We start from the raw sequence: 18994 nt of genomic DNA, 5'->3' as shown, positions 1-18994 counted from the left end.
TAGAGAGTAAACACACCTTCTCGAATCTCCAGGCGCTTTTACCCTCAATTTTTTCAATTTTTCCATTCCTAGCTCGACACATCTAGATGTATCTGTAAATCCATCCCCTAGGAATCTCAAGACAATAAATGAAATAAGTCTCAAGCTCACGTGCGTGCATGTGCTCGTTAGATTAGATGTGAGTGAATATAAATTCTACAACTTCTAGTAGGGCATAGGCTAGGCTAGGCGGGCACTTAGCATGTATATCAAGTTTTTCCGCTTTCTGAAGATGAATAGTGGTGTTGAATTTAATCGGAGTACTATTTATTGCCAACGCGAGGACGATATCTTCGAATTCGGTCGGTCTCTTCGCGTGGAAATGGTGGATGAGATTTTCTCAACTCGATCATTTAATCTCATGTCTCAATCCCAAAAATTCCTCAAAGTTTCTTTTCTTTTCTTTTCTTTCTATTCTATTCTATTCCACCCACCATACACAATCCCAATCCACACCCAAAATACAACCCTTTCCCCCCCCCCCCCAATTTTTTGGTCCCCCCAACCAAACATAGCACAGTTTGAAAATAACAGCACACACACACACACACACACTCTCTCTCTCCATCTCTATCCCGTGTGACATGTGATATGAAAGTTAAACTTTGATGCATTGATGCATAAATGATAATTCACCCTGGATATCATGAGCCACCCACCACCTGCCCCTCCGAGTCATCCATAAAAGCAGTATGACAAGACAGGTGTCAAGTACCTATCTATCTCAAGTTTTCCAAAATTCACTAATGCGAAATTCAAGAGCAAGAGCAAGAACAAGAACAAGAGTCAGAATGGCGACATATTCCCTGGGTGCATACAACATATAGATAGCACTTTATCAAATCCACACATGTATCAGACAATAGTCGATATCAGACATCAAACATGACACAGGCAAACTAACATAGATTATGGAACGAATTTTGGAGGGTATCAATATTTATTTCAATTATATTTTCTTCTTCTCTTGATGTTCCCCCAGTTGCTAGAACGCACAATGTCCAGCAGGTGAAGTTGTGCGTCACACACACTAGAATAAACCAGTAAAGCAACGCACAAGCTGTATGCCGTATATCTGACCGAACCCATCCATTAAGTGAACTGTACGGTGAGGATACTCTAGCCCAATATATCAATCGAGCTACAATGCTCTAGATTTCCATCACCAATCCATCTCTTCAAACAAGCCTTCTGTTCCATGATAGGACGTTCCCAATACAAACTAACATTCCCCCTCAATACCATTGATCCCTTCTTGTACTAATCATAACCATCCACCGATCTAACATGGTCCCATAGATAAGAATATTATCTTGCCAATCAAGAATCCGTTCCTCGTGAGAAGAAAACGTCAAAATTTCCGACCAAAAAATACAATGTCCCCCTATTTAAGGGACTCCCAAAACACCCGTCTTAATGCATGCAAATAATGGTATAACAACTGCTTGCTAACAAATACGCAATGAAGCCTCGCTGACCCCTCGGAAAAAACGATAAACAAACGATAAAAAGACGCCCCGGCTGAAATGCTCATATCATGCGAATTCCCTTCCTTCAAAGGGCGATTTCGACTCTTTTTTGTTTTTGTAAACATTGAAAGATATTCGATACAGCTAATATCATATCAGTCGACGAAATTGGAGTTTAGACTCCGTGAAAATTGGGTTGAGGTAGTACAGGCCATTGGTTATGAGATTGATGACCGTATCCAGGCACCACACCAGATCGGTAATCATGTCTCTTACCTAATGGCTGATAATGTATGTGATTTGTGTTTACATTATAATCGTGCATGGAAGCAGTTGGTGGTGGATAGAGAAGAGTATTCACGTGACGAAGAGGCTTGTAAGGTGAGTTCCGCTGTTGATAGAAAACGGACGGTGAGATGTGACCAGAGTTTCCAGGAAAGGACGCATTGAGCGGAGAGGGTACTGTTGCAAGTAGTTCCTGAACGGCTGAATGAGGACTACGTTGGCGGGATGATGTTCCGAAACTTTGATTACTGTGTTGATAAGGAGTGATTTGTTGTCCACTAGATTGAGTTCCAGCAGAGGTGTGATTTAAATTAGGTGGTGGATAAGTTGGTGTGGTTGGGTAGACTGTGGACATGGCTCGACTGCCATGCAAAGGAGGTAAAAGTGGTGCGTTTTGAGAGAAGCTCGGGAGACCGTTGTGTCCATTCATTGCCTGACTTGTCGAAATCGTTAAATTAGGTACTGGTGGTAAACGAGGTCTAGGAGGCATGTTAAAATTCCCAAGGTCGCTGGGCGTTGAGGCAGTTGATCTGGATACACGCTTTGCCACCGGTTCTTCAACATCATCCGGGAAACTTCTCTTTCTTGAATGCAAGCGGAAATCTTGGTCTGAAGGAGTCGAAATAGTCGTTAATGGTGATACCAACTGAGAGACATTATTACTAGCAGGCCACTGTGGAGTGAGATTATTTGATCCGACTGAGGATGCGTATTGACTTGTTCGTGTGGGTGGCGAAGCTTGCATTGATGCAGGAGGTGAAGGGAGGGTAGGTTGGTACATAGGTGGAGGTGACAATTTTGTTGCCCTGTCACAAAAACTCCAAAATTTTCCAAGTTTCTGTTGCCATTCCTTCCACTCCTCTTCTGTCGCGAGCAAACTGTAGCGCATATTGCTCAAAAATTCGACTTCCATGATGTGGATTTCAGTGACGGAAATTCCCGAAACTTCAGCCCATGTCTTGTTGGTATATGTATTGTCATCGAGGACTGTCTTCTAGTAAGCAAGGATTCCCATAGTCCATAAAAATCAGGTTCACTTACATTTGTTGCCCAGCATTAATGCCACTGTCAAGAGTCTGTATTCGCTTCCACTTCGTCCTTTGACCGCTGGGTTAATGGATTTCAGACGATAGATGAAAAGTAGTGCCAACAATATGACATTTTGTGACACCTGCGTAGTCATGAGAATCGTAACAACCCATTTTGTGAACCCAATGGATGGGAAAGCTTCTGGACGGAGCTTTTCTATCGTCGTTGATCCTGCCCACGAATTTTCCGCCCTCTTCAAAGTATCGGTAGACTCAAACCAGAACAAACAGGTAATCTAGAAAAGTCAGATCTTGGACATGATCGGAGTAGAATCATTAAGAGTTATGAATTACCTGTGCTGCAAACTCGGCTAAACTTCCACCACTGTCATTTATTGATTTTGGAATTTGCAAGCTGGGGTGAATAGTATCTGTAGTTGATGGCTTTTTTGCTTGCGGCTTTCGAGTAGATTCGGACTCCAGAGTAGAAAGGGCAGTAGATTGAGACTGGTGGTTTTCTTTTACTGGAGGCCAGTTATAAGACGACTCAGGCTGCAAAGTCTCCGTACTTTTTATCCCGCTATTAATGTTAGCTCCCGGCGCTTGGGGGATTGACGAAGGCCTTCGCGAATGACAAGCTGATCCATCATAATCGTTCACCCTGCCAACATTGCCTGAAGCTGGGTAATCTTCATTCTGCCGACTTTTATAGTTTTGATATTGAGAAGTTGGATATGTTGCGTGCATATCGTCTTCGGGCGGTGTTCGAAGCCCAACTCTGACCGGAGCTTCTTTATATCTTGACTGATTTATTTGTGGGAGCGTTAGGGAAAAACTAATGTCCTTCCGACGATCGATTCCAAAGGGCGTCTGTGGTGTGGGAGGTAAAAGAAAACTGAACGGAGCCGGTCTGACTGAAGTTTGATGCATTTGGGACTGAACGTGTATGTTGCCTTTCGAAGGGGGATTGCTTTTTCTTGGAGAATGAGGGTTGCTGCTCGTGGAAGATTCGAAATAAGGTGGTGTGTCTGGGATTCGAATATTCAGATCAGATAGCAACTGTCTTCAAGTAATTTTCGACACGCGTTATGTAGTTTCTATGAGTTTTACCAGTGGTAGTCGGAGGTGAAGATGAACTATCAAAGCTTAGATTGGGCTATCCGCAACGCCATGGAAAGTTCGTCTAATCCTGTCGTACAGAGATTGAACGGACTATTAGATATTTTAGAATGAACGAAGCCGAGAAGATAGTTAGTAGGCCACTGCCGATCTTTCGAGTGTAGAGTAAATCTGAGTAGAGTGGTGTGTGAAGTGAATTGATCTTTCTTCAATGAGGAAGGAGTCGGTTGATATTGAGGAAACTTTCCTAAACGGATCGAAACTTTGAGAGTAGCAACAGACAAGGAACACAATATTGAGCTTTGGCTTGATGAATATATCTCGAGCCAGGGAAAGTAAGAGAGATAGAGAAAAAGTGTCTTAGGAGCTGGGAGGCATATGAGAGAGATATTAGGAATCTGAGCTTCCTGATGATGTGAATGAAGTAATGGGAAACAATTATAACAAATAATGTATGGATATAAAATTGGAGACGTTGGATCGAGAGAGAAGAGACCATGAAAGAAGGAACGAATAATGTGAAATATCGGAATGATACTTAGGTACAATACCGACCGATATGTAAAAGAATCAACTAGGGTTGAATCTGTATTAGATACGGATACGCAATGATCGTAGTATCATTGGTATGGAGATTGATCTTGTCTGGTATGGTACGAAAGACAAAGGGTTATGAAAATGGAAATATGGAATTGAGAATATGGTACTAGAAGAAAGTGGAGGCTGATTGAAGCATTCATTGATGTCACAGGCAAAGAGCCAGGTACAAGGAGAGAGGGAGGGAGAGAGAGTGAGCGAGGAGTAGTTGAGTGAATGTGGATAAGATAGTTTGAGAAAACACACCACTCCGATCCTAGGTTGAGGTATGACTAGGATAATAGATAAAATAAAATCAATTTATTTGTTTTAAAAGGACTTTTTTTCTTCTCTTTCCTTTCCACAGCCATTACACCTGCCTGCCTGCCTGCCTGCAAGAAGAAACAAGATGCAACGAAAGAAAGGAAAAAAGAAAGGAAGAATCCTTTTCCTACGAGAGATTCCAAATTAGTCTGGCTGTTAGACACAATAATCATACCACGCTAGTACCTATGCGCATTAGGAAAGAAAGGGCTTGGTACTAGGGCTGCTAGCCTCCCAGCTAGTGCCATGTAAAGAAAAAAGTGTAAAAAAGCAATCAATCAGCCAGGATTATATAAGAATGATGATGATAATTAGGACTTCGGGGATTGTGTGCAGGGATACAGAGGACCACCTATCAAAAGTGTATGTGATATGAAATCGATGGATGGGGTTAGCATGAGCAGGAGTTTGTGTGAGAAAACCACTTTCCAAGCTTTTCAAAATGGAAGGAGAAGCGAAACGAAGGCCAGTCAGTTGCGAACTTGTGTACCGGTCTGTGAAATTTGAATGTAGGTAGGTGTGCACTGTGTAGATATGTGGGTGTGATATATCATTAAAAAAAGAAGCAAAGCTAATCCCGTTCTTGGTCGATGGATGGAATGAATAATGAAATTTGTATGGGTTGGAACTTGGGGGTGGAAGGGAGGGTCTGAATATCAAAAAATGTATCTAAATCTATTATTGTTCATTGAGGCTGGCTCTGAATCTCTGACGGTCTTTGAATCACTCTCACAGATGAAGAATGTATCGGTTACGCCTTCTTTACTCTTCCTTCTTTGCTCCGCATCATTGCCTCTTGATTGCCTCGCATATGTTTGGTCTTCTTCTCGACCTGAGGTGGCCTGTTTGATTGGCTACAAGCAACGCCGGCTTCCTAACTTTAAAGTGGCAACATATATTGAATGAATTATATCTAAAGAAGTGGTCGGGTCCAGACCTAGTGTTCTGTTCGTGTCTGGGGAGATATGCAGCTCTTGGCTCATGGGATGGAAATGGATTGACATTTTATCAAACTGGCCTTTTCCCTTTCGATTTGGTCAATTGATAAGTTGATCTATATAAAATTGACCAAAATTCCAACCGACAGATTGGGGGCTGATTTAAGCTCCATATATTATTACTTCTTCGGGCTTCGTATTTCACTTGCGCACATTCTTCCTCGTGAAGGTAAATGAAAACAGTACCGAATGATCCGAAGCATTCATTCACTAATACACGTACATGCCTCGTTGACAGAGACAAGATGCTGTATAAAATTTGATTGACATCGAATTACAGGCAAGGAGTGCTGCAAACATAATCCATGAGCTACCAATCTGACGAGGGCACCTGGGCAACACGATAGGGAGCGGGGATGTTTGCAGCACTTTCACGGTGATGCCTTTCTTTTGTGGTGGAGCGTAGTGCGTGGAACAGTGGAAAGCGGTGCAGCAGAAATCGAATATTGCTGGCACGTACGTAGAAAGTCAGAGTCTTGCCTTTTCAGTCTTGCAAGGGAAAGGCCAGAACAGAAAGACAAACTAGGATTATCAATGTGTACGCGCCAGTCTCTCTGTTTTCCCTACTGGTGATATGACGGTACCATGGCCAATACGGATGTGTGAATGATCAAAGCCTTGCCGGTTGCAGTGCTAGAAGCCCGGCGTAAGAGCACTCTGTAATGCAGAAGCATTGACTACCATTCGTGTGCTGCGAATACTCCATAGTGATTGGTCGTTGAGATGAGACTTGTGCTTGTGCAGTATTAAAAATGTAAGGGAATGTTATGAAGATGACATGGTGCCAGGTCGTCTAAATCTGTTAGTACCGTACACGGAGTAAAAGAAGGGGTGGAGTGTAAGGATGAAATAAGTGATCATAATTGATCAAAATATTAGTGGAAATGAGGATTTTGCTTGAATTCGATTGGTAATTGTTTGGGAATGATGTCCATGTATCAGCAGTGTGCCACTATTGACAATCATTCGTTGACACCTAGCGTTACGCTTTATGTTCCATCTGACTATGAGTAGTTCTAATCAAACCTACCATTTTCGATATTCAGAGCGTCGCTACGAAAGCACAACACGGCAAGAATGGACCAAGGAGATGAAGAGTTTCTAGGATAAACAGGATAGGATTACTTTCAAGCTACGAAGCTTTCCTCCTCAGTGGCCAAGTGAGCAAGAGCGCTTCGTTCGTTCCTCCATACAAATTTCAAAGCCCCCTCCTAGGGAATAATGCAGACCGTCTACTCCGTATGTACTTACTTTGTATGCAATTGACATCGACGCTTGGGATCCTGAATAATCGAATCGATGCGATATCATCGATGAGGGGGTGAAGGGATTCGTTTCCGCCTTCCAGGCTGCAGATATTGACGGTTCCACCGCTTCTCACACATATGATTGGTGTCAAATTTAGGATCTCTCTTTTCTTCTTTCGCACCATCACATTTTTCCTTTGCTCGCCTGCCCCAAAATGATATCGAGAAAGGTTTCCTTCCCTCTACGTAAGCAAGGCAGGCCCTGCTGAGGCAGTAGCATAAGCAAAGGTCCTAACATCCTACCAGTCACTGAGTCAAATATATCAAACATGATCCGCAAGTACCCTCCTACAGGGGGGCCACCTATGGCCTGACTTCTTCTGTGTTGTATCAGTCAGGCTGTGCGAATGGAGATGAGACTTTTCCATGATCATCCATCGGCACATTTTCCCAAAATTGACCCGTGATTCTGGGAGAGACTTACACTTTTTGTGGCTGAACTTCTCAGATTTTTCCCAAGTCCGATGGGCGCCGCCCCCGTTCACCAATCTAGTCACTCAATCCCACACCAATGATTGGATCCATATCATCCGGTTCGTCAGCTGGGCATTGACTGGTGTATACCGACATGCGGACGCTCAATCATATGTATTGCTTACTATACAAGCCATGTATAAGAATCATTTATTAGTATACACACGCCCCAGAAAGTAAAAAGTGAATATGTAGCTTGCTGCATTTTTATTAGTTGAACTGATGATCTTGGTTCGAAACACTCCTCTCTCAAGGGGAAATGCAGCTTTCAAATGTTTAAGCCGTTGGTTCATCCACCATTCCATTCCAATAATTTCCGGCAGAGAATGGAATGGACAAAATTAACTAAATTATTACAACCATCGGTGTCGATCCTGGCTTAGGGTATGATCAATGAAATCTTGGAATTCTCGATTTACTAAATTCAGTTCCCACAACCCACCGTAGCAGTTGGTCCTAGGTTCTTTTCTTTCGTACTTAGCCGTTGGGCGGTGCTTCCATAGATGATAGAACCCTACCGTCAAAGTTTGTGGAGAAACACGTAACAAGGAAAGGGGGAAATAGCAATTTGTGAATAGTTTGCTAACACACGATGCTGATGATCGAAACCTTTCTCGTATCGTGCTCGCTAACGATTGAATGCTGAATGCTTCTAGATTTTGAACTTAGGTGCAGGTCACCATCATCGAAGAAACTTAACGCCCCCTCCCCTGACAAGAGCTCAAGAATTCCGCTCTTTCCACTTTACGCGACTCGCAAATCGCGTGGTCTACATATATGTCTTCAGTGCTGTACGTGAAAGAGAAGCTTAATGGATTTAGATCGATGATTAGATGGAATTTTGAAGATGGTGGGGAGGTAAGAGGAGGGGCAATGTTCATTTGTTGGGCCCAAGCAAAACCTAGCTTGGCTAGTACACATCGATCTTCACAAAATACACAGCACCTAGGTATAGACTTTGAAGTGTATCAAGCAATTTGCAATTTGTTCTGCGTTCCATCAATGATTATCTGTGTACGTATTCGTATGTCGGTACAATATACATTCTCCTTACACGGTGCTTTCCCTTTAGCATTGAGGGCCGTCGCCCCCTTCACATGCATAATTCATTCTTCACGCGGCGAATAAGACCTGATTTAGAGATAGTACTGACTTGTACACCCAAATTTAGGATAGGAATGAGGTGGGATGAAATACTAAACGAATAGCGATTCGGATACATCATCCTAACATGAAATTCACCTACTTTATTTAGCTGGCATCGTAACCCTGCTTGCTACCTATGCTCCATCCATCATCTGAGCATATCATCGTCTACCCACCCGCTATTTTCCTTTACTATCTTCCTGCACTTACATCCTACATGCCGTATGCGGATGATTGATATGAAGGGGCAAAGTGCATAAGAATAATATGCTATGTAATGTGTTGATGAAGGTTGAGCTCGATGATGTTGGATATGGTCTGGTCTGGTTTGGCAAAACCGGAAGGCATAAACAGATTCATTCCACTGCCAGTGTTGTGTTCAACAGTTCAACTACTTCCTTGCTCGCCGGCCGGTCCTGTTTTGTGTCTGCAGAGCGGGGGCGGAAAAAGGTGGCTGCGATGAATAAAGAGTGTGTCATACAATCGTGTTTTGTTGGTGATCCGATAATTGTTTTTAGACCTTCTTGCGTGTGTGTCGCCATGATTAATCTGAGTCAGAGTATAGAGTAACCCTCTTGGTTCCAATTCAATGTTCCATGGATTCCTCCACCTGGAAAATTCCTTGGAAGTTGGGTTGAAGGAGGACCGAGGACGACGCAGATTTCCATTTAGCTAGCAATCGCTGTACTCCTGTTCCGTTTCCTATGTTTCTCCGTAACCTACCGCCGCTTCACATTGCCTGCCTGTACGTGCTAGCTTTGTAAATTAGTCTGACTTGTCCTTGCTCTTCAGAGGCACATGTCCGCGCGTGCCGTTTTTCACTCTTTCTCGGAACACACGCTGTACGAAGTTATCGTAAATTGAATTTATGATTTGATCGTCAACCGCGGTCCAATGCTCCACTCAATTCGCGTTACAGCTCATGCGACCCTCAAGCCTTTCTTCAAGTGGTGGGGGGAAGGCTCAGAGGATGCATCCAGTAACATCGAAATGAGAACCTTGAAGTCTTGAGCACACTCAAAAGAACCTTTGCCCGGACCCGGCTGCGGCACAGCCTTTCCAGTTCCTTCTTGAATATGTGTGATTGGATCAGATGGATACTTTCTATGCTTCTCTGAGAACATGCAGGTTGGATAGTTATTCCACCGCATCCATTTTAGAAGGAGTTTGAGATCAAGAAACAAGGAGGGGAGGATTTGAAGGAATGATATGATTTGGGGCATTGATTGGCGACGCCTATGGATAGAATCAGAAGCGTGACGCTGATTTATCGAATAGAGTGAGCGTGGTAAGACCATCAGAACTTCATTCTAAGGTTCCAAATTGATATCACAGTGACATTTACGTTCGTATCTTGGAACTCAGACCAAAAGGCTCTTGACGGACATCTAAATGTAGTTGGGGAGGGGGTGAGGGGGTCTTTTGGAACAACGGTAAAGCATGTTGTAAGTCTATAACTGTATACTTCGTAAGGTTAATTGTTAGACGACCTCGAGACGACCTACTCCATGACTATTAGCCAGTACTTTTAGGAGGTGCACCAATGAAAAGCGTGTTCAAACTTCAAACTTCACACCTGGATATCAATCATTCATAGAACAATATAACATAATGAATAGTTACAAGTGATATTGATTGATTCCTTGGGTTTCGGTTTGACTGGCATGATAATTTATAAATGATTCTAAAATATTAGCTAATAGGGAAAGAGACCTGAGAACTTTACTTGTCCTACTCGGTACTTCACCAAGGATCTTCATCATTATGATATTGTCATATAATCACATCAACGGGTGGAAAAAAGACCTCAATTCTCCAGTTTTTTAGAGTCCACGCAGTAATGTACGAAGTAATGAATGTACTACTCACCTGAAAATTGAAATTGACTTTTACACCATGTGTGATTAACACCGAGGTCTCGAGAGGGTCTAGGCAATATAGGACAATCGGCATCTGTCTAATCTAGTACTTGCTGCATACGGGAAGGAAGAATTCGACATCCATTAAGTTTTAACTGGTTGTAACTTATTGGGGAGAAGAACTATTAGATCTTCCGGGACAACTTTGTATAGTATGGTATATATACGAAAGAAGCTATAGTATCTAGGTAAAATACCTTGCCGTTGCTGGTCCTCTTCAAATTTGCAACCGAATCAATCATGGTGTAGTCTTTTTTTTTTTTTTTTTTTTTTTTTGCTTTGTGGATGGCTCACTGCAGATGAGTGACCACAAGTGCCGTAGACCGTTCGTTTCTTTCGTTTTAGCGTGGGGAGAGTGGGATTGGCATTTTACATCTCTAGAATCTTTGAACACTTGTCTGGGATCATTTTCATACACACCCCAGCGTGATAAGCTCCGGTTTCTTCTTTCCTTCAGCTTGCAAGTTGAAAGTGGGAAGGAAGCTCAAGGAAGTGAAAGGCAAACAGAAACCAATATCATTTGAGTACACATTTTACCTTGTACGCTCAAACCTGGTATAGCCATAATGATCAAGTTTCAATCTATCTTGTATGCCCTGCAACACTATCGATCGACTGCTAACTGGCTACCTATTGGAATGATTATTGGCACATCGAAATGCGAGTCTACACAAGTACGCCCGGTCTACAACTCGGTCTACAGATTTGTTTGGTACGGACCGTACGGTATCGTTCTTTTGCATGGTAGCACCCCTTATGTCTAGACTTTGGGATGCGACGATTACGAAAGTTGCCCCCCTTTTCAATCCTACACTATCTGAAAAGAATCCTCGGCATACCCAAGATAATTGTCACAATACACTTTCTTAGGTGCGGATACTACCAATGGGATAAGATGCTCACCATTTCCAACATGGAATCGTTTCGAATACGGTATCAATAATGTTAGACCAGGCTGGGCAACGCCGACAAGAAATTTGGACTCGAACATTATGCACTCAGATACCCGGCAAAATTCCACGACATAATTAGCAATTGATTCTCGCAATTCTAAGACTGCTAAGCTACCGGCCACTTAAACCCATATTATGGCATCTTGTGGCTGTACTATAATATCATACCCACGTAATATTGTAAAGATACAGAACCGCAGAAATGGGCGATCTGCTCGGTCAGCTTGTTCGATGTCGCATGCAGAGATGCTTGCCCGTTGTGTTTATGATTACTAGCAAGAAAAAAAAAACGACAAGTCATTCGTGTTCTTTACCGGCTGTGCTTGCTTTCTGGCTACTCATCAACCAACTTTTCCCTTTCAGCGTTACACCACCACTTGAACAGTCTGTCATGCTACTCCTTCAAGCCCCCCACCGAACAACACGGCAAACTAGATTTATATTTCCCGTCTTTTTCTGCTGCTAAGACCTACCTGGGCTTTCCAAATACTGCAACCAAACTCACCGGTCATATGCAGATAAGCTGTCCTTGAAAGTTGGCTGATCTCAAAGGAAGGAATACAAGCTTGCTCGGTAGGTTCAGCATGTCCTCCGGTGCAAAGGACCCCCTGTCGCTACTGCATCTAATCAATGCAAAAGGCCGCACACCCAACATCAGGTAACATCTCCAGGTTGAAAACTGGATCCCTCATAAGCCATTCATCAGCAATTTGAATTTGCAATTAACACATGTCTACCAACCATCGACGCCAACACTCCTGGATCATTTGATTGAGAATCCATGTTCCACACATATATCACATAACAATATTTCACCATCTTAGCCGGGTTGCCTCACCTCATGAGATGAATTATCCAAGTGATAATCTTCCACCTCCCGAGATTCAAACTCGCATTGAGCGATCAGGCCGATGTCTTATATGAATGAAAGACTAAGGGTCTTACCATCACCATGAACACATCAGCAAGAGTCATGATTATATGCGCGTGCCCAGGAAGGTCTCATCGATTGGAACTCAGGTACTCTGTGAAAAGAGAGGCCGATTGCCCATCAAATATCCAGCCTCGTATATGGTTTTGTGTGAACGGGTAGGTTGCAGAGGAACATCCGGCCAGCCAAAGTCTGTTGTATGTCAAGCAACATACGCCCCGTACCGCCCGTTGTACAAATGATCCCGAAAACCGAATGTGAAATTGTTCTTGTGGCTAAGATTATGAGAATTGTGGTTGAGATTGCCGCATACCGACAGTTCAATCCAGGAAATGCGATGTGTGTCACCATGGTCTTTAGATCTGACAAGTTTCCAATTCATCCTTATACATTACGCTGGACCAGCGGGGAATTCGCATTTGATTTGGATCGTAATTCGTGACTTATCACAACGAGCGTACTACTTGAGGTGAAACGATGGTAGGTTTGTTGTATTACTGGCAATATCGTCAAAGTTTGATATTGACCGGTGTCCTATCAAGCTTGATGTCAAAAAGACCATGATCAAGGACACATTGTAATGGATAGAATCTCTGAATGTCTAATTTTCTCAATGTGATGGTGCTCACGTGAATGTCATTTGATTTCATGCTATTGTTAACCTCATGACTAAGGCCAAAAGTTTCTATTTTTGGTCGGTCGAAAGAGTGGTTTCGTTGCCAGGGGACATACGAGATGTCCAAAATTAATCAATGCTATTGGTGCATTCTTCATCCCCCTTGGTCGCAACGACGACTCGCCATCATTCATACACTCACAATCTTTGCAATTCATCAAAAATATTGCTAGATTAACGTCGACCTATACAATTACGATCGCTAGTTTTATCTTTGCTACACCACATTCACTTGCTGCAGTTTTGAGATAGTTGAGAACCATTTCATCGTGTTCGCGGGCATTCCTCGCGCCCAACAACATTCGACCTCCAACCTCCTCAGAATATCTCTAAAAAACGTCGAACGACAACAATATAATTCACGATGGGCTTTGGGGACTTTTACTCGATCTGCGAACAAGCAGCGCTTCCATTATGTGCAGAGGTCGGAGCGATAACGACAATCGCGGGAAGTCATGGCATTGAGGCAACTTGTTATTCGCGCAATATTGAATTGGCCAACACGATCATATTTCAAGGAGCCGCAAGCTTCGTACACATCCTCGCGTTAATCATGACGGTTATTATGATATTACACGTTAGGAGTAAATTTACTGCTGTTGGTAGGTTAGGCCGGGGTGTATCTCAAAATGAAGTGGGAGTAAAATGATTGAAACTAACAAAACATTTTTCAGGCCGAAAAGAAATCACAACTTTCTTCTACATATATATGCTCCTCACATTCTTTACGTTGCTTCTCGATGCTGGTGTTATCCCACCTGGGACTGGACCTTACCCATACTTCTCGGCTGTACAGAATGGTCTCACATCTGCCCTTACTGTCTGTTTATTGATTAATGGATTTGTTGGATTCCAATTATATGAAGATGGAACACGCATTTCAGTTTGGCTCCTTCGCTCAATCAGTGCCGCCATGTTCATCCTTACGTTCCTCATTTCCCTCGCTACCTACATGTCCTGGGCAGGACTTGGGCCCACTCGAACTGTTGGACTCTTCGTCGTGCTATACTTACTTTCTGCTATTGAGTTAGCTATCTACGGTGTTATGCAAGTAATTCTTGTTGTGAACACTCTTCAGGATCGTTGGCCATTGGGTGAACTCGGTTTTGCCTTTTTCTTCTTCGCTGCAGGACAAGTTGTTCTTTACGCTTTCAGTACCAGCATTTGCAATGCTATTAGCCACTATTTGGATGGATTATTCTTCGCTTCAATTGCAAATCTTCTAGCTGTAATGATGATTTACAAGGTCAGTCCTAGTTCTATATGTGAATTTCCCATTTTATATTTATTAACACCGTAAATAGTACTGGGACTCTATCACTAAAGAAGATCTCGAATTTTCTGTTGGTATCAAGCAGAACAACTGGGAAGTCAAGGACCTCCTTGAAGATGACCGAAGAACTACTGTGTACCAAGACATGGACTACCAACACAGTCCCGGTCATCAACCTCGAAACTCGAACTATGGCGGCTTTAACTACTGAAAAGCCATGTTGCAAACTTGAGAAGTAATCAAGAACCGAATGTAATGGAGGAAGTATAGATGCGGGTGGCATGGCATGGGATAGGAATCCTGGGGCCGATATTGCATTTTATTGCATCACGCGAGCAAAACCTGAAGGGTCGAAGGGATTCTAAATTTGCACAGGCGTTTGATTTGATTGGGCGTTTTTGTATGAATCCATGGGTCTCTTACGGATAGCAAGGGCTGTTTTAATCGTCTTCATGGTCAATAAAATGACACGGCATGTGAAATGAGCGGAACGAGGCGTTTATTAGTTTTCGAATTGAAGAGGATGCGTAGTAGCTTTTGGAAGGGATGTGGAGGAGAGAATGAGAAGTTGGATATGTTTGGGGGGCAGGGGGGGGGGGGGGGGGGGGGGGGGGAGGTGTATATCGATTCGACATGGGGGAGAATGGGTAGCGAAGAAACCGAGGTTGGTAGAGGGTAGGGAAGGGACGCGATGATAGCTTGTAGAGCGAAATACAAATATAACACATGAATGCCTTATCCGCGAATACTGCTCTCATCTCAAACAGTGCGTCTCGCTCCCTTTTTGTGTCTTTCCTTGCGGTGGTTCGATATCGGATTTCATGCACGTATTGGCGAGTGAAAGAAATCTATATATAGCCTAGGAGGTCTGAGGGATTCTTTCCAGGTGATGATTATCTCCCATGTTATAATAAATACCTACCCAGCCACGGCTCTTTTCTTTTCCTATGATGATCTCATCCATTCATCCATTCATTCAGATCCAGACCAACGCAGAACTGAACACTAGACCCGATTCTCAATGATTCTCAAATATACATACATCCCTAGATACATACACTATATATTCTCCCAAACTTCATCTCGTCTCATTCACTCGCATCTTGCAACTCGGGATTGGAATTGGATTTGAAGTTGGAATTGGAGTTATGACTGACTGGTAGCTATGTAATATACGTATGTAGGTCCCCAGAAAGGTATCTTCTCAGAGGGGGTTGGGGGAGATGCAACATGAAGCGATATCTCGCAATGTCAATCATTCGGTAAGAGAGAGCTTTGCGCGGTCCTAGATGTTGGATAGGTTGGAGGGGAGTTTATTATGAGGAGTGGATGTGGGAGTGGGGGTGGGGGTGGGGGTGGCTTGCTTGGAATTGATCTTGAGCTTCGCATCGATCGAGCTTGAGTCTGAGCGGTGGGAGAATTATCGAAACGCATAGTTGAAAGAATTGATTCTGTGCATGTTCATTCACTTCTCTCCAATATCCGCACACTGGCATTTGTACTGAGATGTATGTGTAGATGTAATATATACATTGATGGTTGTCATAACATTCTTTCTTAGGTATTTCTATACAAGTACCCCGACTAACTCCTCTCCACGCATTATATGCTCGCGTGCAAAAACAAAAAATTCATCTCATCCACCCAATCATATACATTTTCCTATGTATTTGAAATTTACCCTCTCTAATAATATCCATATCCGTATCCCTATGCACATTTCCAGCTCTTCTTTTTTCTCGCCTCTCCTCTTTCTTTACAACTAAAACCTACAACCTCGGTTCCACCATTCCCCTCCATCCAGCCTCCTGTGCAATCATCTCCGCCGCTCTCTCTCCAATTGCCAAAACCGTCAACATAGGATTGATAGTGGTCATCGTTGGGAAAACACCGGCATCTGCGACTCTCACTCCCTTGAGACCTCTGACCTTTAGTTTCTCATCACATACACTCATCTTATCCTGCTCACTACCCATCTTGGTAGTTCCAGCTGGGTGATAAACGGTGTGAGCAACCTTTCTTCCGTATTCTGAAAGTTGCTCATCAGTTTGAACTTCTGGGCCGGGTGCTACTTCACGGAGAAGCCAGTTTGAGAAAGGTGCCTTCTTCGCGATTTCACGTGCGGCCTTGAGACCGGCGACAATAGTGGCTGCGTCGTAGCCTTCAGGGTCGGTGAAGTAGCGGAAATCGAGAGCGGGTTTTACGGAAGGATCGGAAGAGGTGAGGTAAATACGTCCTCGGGATCTGGGACGGGGAATGTTGGGGGTCATGCAGAATGCATTGAGAGGGGCGTCGTAGCCTAGACGAGCTGTGTTGAGACAGAAGGGGATTTGGTAGCAGTGCATCATGATATCTGCAATGGTGCCATCTGGGAGACCTTTGGGGTTGAGTTCTGGGTGGGTGTGGTTCTTGGCGGCGTTGGGGAGTTCACGACGGAGGAAAATACCGGCGTCACTGTCCATGGTAGTTTGAGGTGGAACGGGGGCATTGAGTTCCCACATGATGATGGATTCGGGGTGGTCGATGAGGTTCTCTCCTACACCTGGAAGGTCGTGTACGACGGGGATGTTAAGGTCTTTGAGTTGTTGGGCAGGGCCAACTCCAGAGAGGAGCATAAGACGGCAGGTATCGACTGCGCCAGCACAAAGGATGGTTTCGGTCTTAGGGGAGACGGTGAGTTTCTCGCCGGATTTCAAGGTTACGTTTACGCTCTTGACAGTTTTGTTGGAGTCAAAGTTAAGTTTGCTGACCCAGGCATTGGTGAGGATAGTCAAGTTTGGTCGACTCTCGGCACCGCGGAGAATTGGGTGAATGTAAGCGACAGAAGCCGAACTTCTTCGTCCATCATCGGGGTTATATGATACTGAGAAGAAACCAACTCCCTGTTCGAGAGCACCCTTTTCACGAATCTCGTGGTTGAAATCATGGATGATGGGAATGTCCATGGCAGTGGAGCAAGATTGGACCCAATCCTTACAAATTTGATTTCTGTGACGTGGATGAACAGGGTTAGTTTGGTTGCGGAGGTTATCAATGAGACGCATCATGGTCTTGAATCCCCATCCTTTACATCCCAAACTCTCCCAAACTTGACAATCATACTCGAATGGACGGAAAGATATCAGAGTGTTGTGCGAAGAGCAACCTCCAAGAACCTTAGCACGTGAGTGTCTAATGTAAGAATTTCCTATATCCTGTCAGCATCAATTCCCACTGCTCCGAGACGAGTCGTAATCACCATTTGGTTGTTCCGTGGTTCCGTAGTCATAATCCAACTCTCCACCAAGTAATGTAAGCCATTCTTTGAGTTTCAATACTTTATCATTATTGAAGTCACTTGGACCACCCTCAATCATAAGAATCTTCTTATTTGGTAAGTATTCGGAAAGTCTGCTAGCAATAACACATCCTGCTGTTCCCCCTCCAACAATGACATAGTCAAAGTCATTGACTTGAGATGGTGATAGAAGATCGGTAGTCATCTTGAATACTTGGACTTGGGTTGATAAGTGTTGGATATCCAAAAGGAAAGGGTTCTGTTCTATTCTATTCTCTTCAGAAGAACGAGATCTAAATAAGAAGCGATGAACGTATTTGTAATAGCAACGTGTAGCAGGTCGCCCTCAGGTGATTTTTCTACCTAGGGAATGAGATTGATGATATCCTAGTCAGGGAGGGGCTGGAAGTGGATTCCAAATCGAGGTTATTCGGGATAATCGTATAAGGCGGTATCGCAAGAGAATATGGACGATCGAAGACGGACCCCCTGGGGTTGAGTATTGCCTGCCAGGTATGCAAAGATGTAAAATGATAGATAAAATTGCCAAGTAGGGAAAGAGGGCGCGTGGTCTTTTGGATAATTTGAACTTATGAAATGACGGTGAAGACGAATCAAGATGAGATTTATTAGTGAGAGAGATTGGAGGAGAAGAAAAAATTAGTTTAAAAATAAGAGAGAGAAAAAGATATCTATCTAGCCTTAGGAAACTAGCTTCCTAGCTAGTGAATGTTTAACAAAAGTCCTTTATGAAATACCTGGTAGTTTTACCAAAGTTATCAAGGATCATCAATCCAGTGATAACCAAAGATGTTCGAAGGACTAAATTGAATAACAGTGGTAAAATTAAAAAGTCAATGAATGAATCATGTCGTAGTAATCGTACATATGAAGAGTAAAACTCAGTCGATCAGTCCGTCAGTCGATCAGTTGAAGGAGATTCCAACATGTTAGGAAATCATATAAGGTTATCATTAATCATCACCATCACGTAGACACTCTTGCCAGAGTCCCATAGCAGATACCTACTCGACCAAGCTGGACCATCTCATAATGAAATCATATACTGCACAAAGAAAAGGTCTAATCTGAGGTCTGATGTATATGGTGCCCGACGTCTGATGTCTGGTGTCTGATGTCTGATGGAAGTCAGTGAATGGATGGATGAATGAATGAATGAATAATGTTCAAAGAAAAAGC

At 43.3% G+C, this 18994-nt stretch overlaps 5 protein-coding genes across 5 annotated transcripts; 2 read left to right on the top strand and 3 right to left on the bottom strand.

Annotated features, from left to right (window-relative positions):
* Positions 1-1683: 1683 nt before the first annotated feature.
* On the bottom strand, positions 1684-3751 carry EAF01_003314 (uncharacterized protein; the record flags this gene model as incomplete). The annotated part of the gene is made up of 3 exons (XM_038911568.1): positions 1684-2780; positions 2835-3117; positions 3176-3751. The coding sequence occupies 3 exons, from the start codon at positions 3749-3751 to the stop codon at positions 1684-1686; spliced, it is 1956 nt and encodes a 651-aa protein (XP_038772803.1).
* A 5934-nt stretch (positions 3752-9685) lies between these two features.
* On the bottom strand, positions 9686-9889 carry EAF01_003313 (uncharacterized protein; the record flags this gene model as incomplete). The annotated part of the gene is made up of 1 exon (XM_038911567.1): positions 9686-9889. The coding sequence occupies one exon, from the start codon at positions 9887-9889 to the stop codon at positions 9686-9688; it is 204 nt and encodes a 67-aa protein (XP_038772802.1).
* Positions 9890-12806: 2917 nt separating this feature from the next.
* Positions 12807-13010, top strand: EAF01_003312 (uncharacterized protein; the record flags this gene model as incomplete). Its single annotated transcript, XM_038911566.1, has 1 exon — positions 12807-13010. One exon carries the CDS (start codon positions 12807-12809, stop codon positions 13008-13010), a length of 204 nt encoding a protein of 67 aa, XP_038772801.1.
* A 598-nt stretch (positions 13011-13608) lies between these two features.
* On the top strand, positions 13609-14728 carry EAF01_003311 (uncharacterized protein; the record flags this gene model as incomplete). The annotated part of the gene is made up of 3 exons (XM_038911565.1): positions 13609-13846; positions 13919-14490; positions 14549-14728. 3 exons carry the CDS (start codon positions 13609-13611, stop codon positions 14726-14728), a joined length of 990 nt encoding a protein of 329 aa, XP_038772800.1.
* A 1558-nt stretch (positions 14729-16286) lies between these two features.
* On the bottom strand, positions 16287-17999 carry EAF01_003310 (uncharacterized protein; the record flags this gene model as incomplete). Its single annotated transcript, XM_038911564.1, has 2 exons — positions 16287-17704; positions 17756-17999. 2 exons carry the CDS (start codon positions 17997-17999, stop codon positions 16287-16289), a joined length of 1662 nt encoding a protein of 553 aa, XP_038772799.1.
* Positions 18000-18994: the final 995 nt, after the last annotated feature.

This window comes from Botrytis porri (genome assembly GCF_014898465.1).
Source record: "Botrytis porri strain MUCL 3234 chromosome Unknown BPOR_004, whole genome shotgun sequence".
In the NCBI taxonomy this organism is placed as follows: Eukaryota; Fungi; Ascomycota; class Leotiomycetes; order Helotiales; family Sclerotiniaceae; genus Botrytis; species Botrytis porri.
Note: the sequence above shows the minus strand (reverse complement) of the source record. Positions and strands in the feature narration are given on the sequence as shown.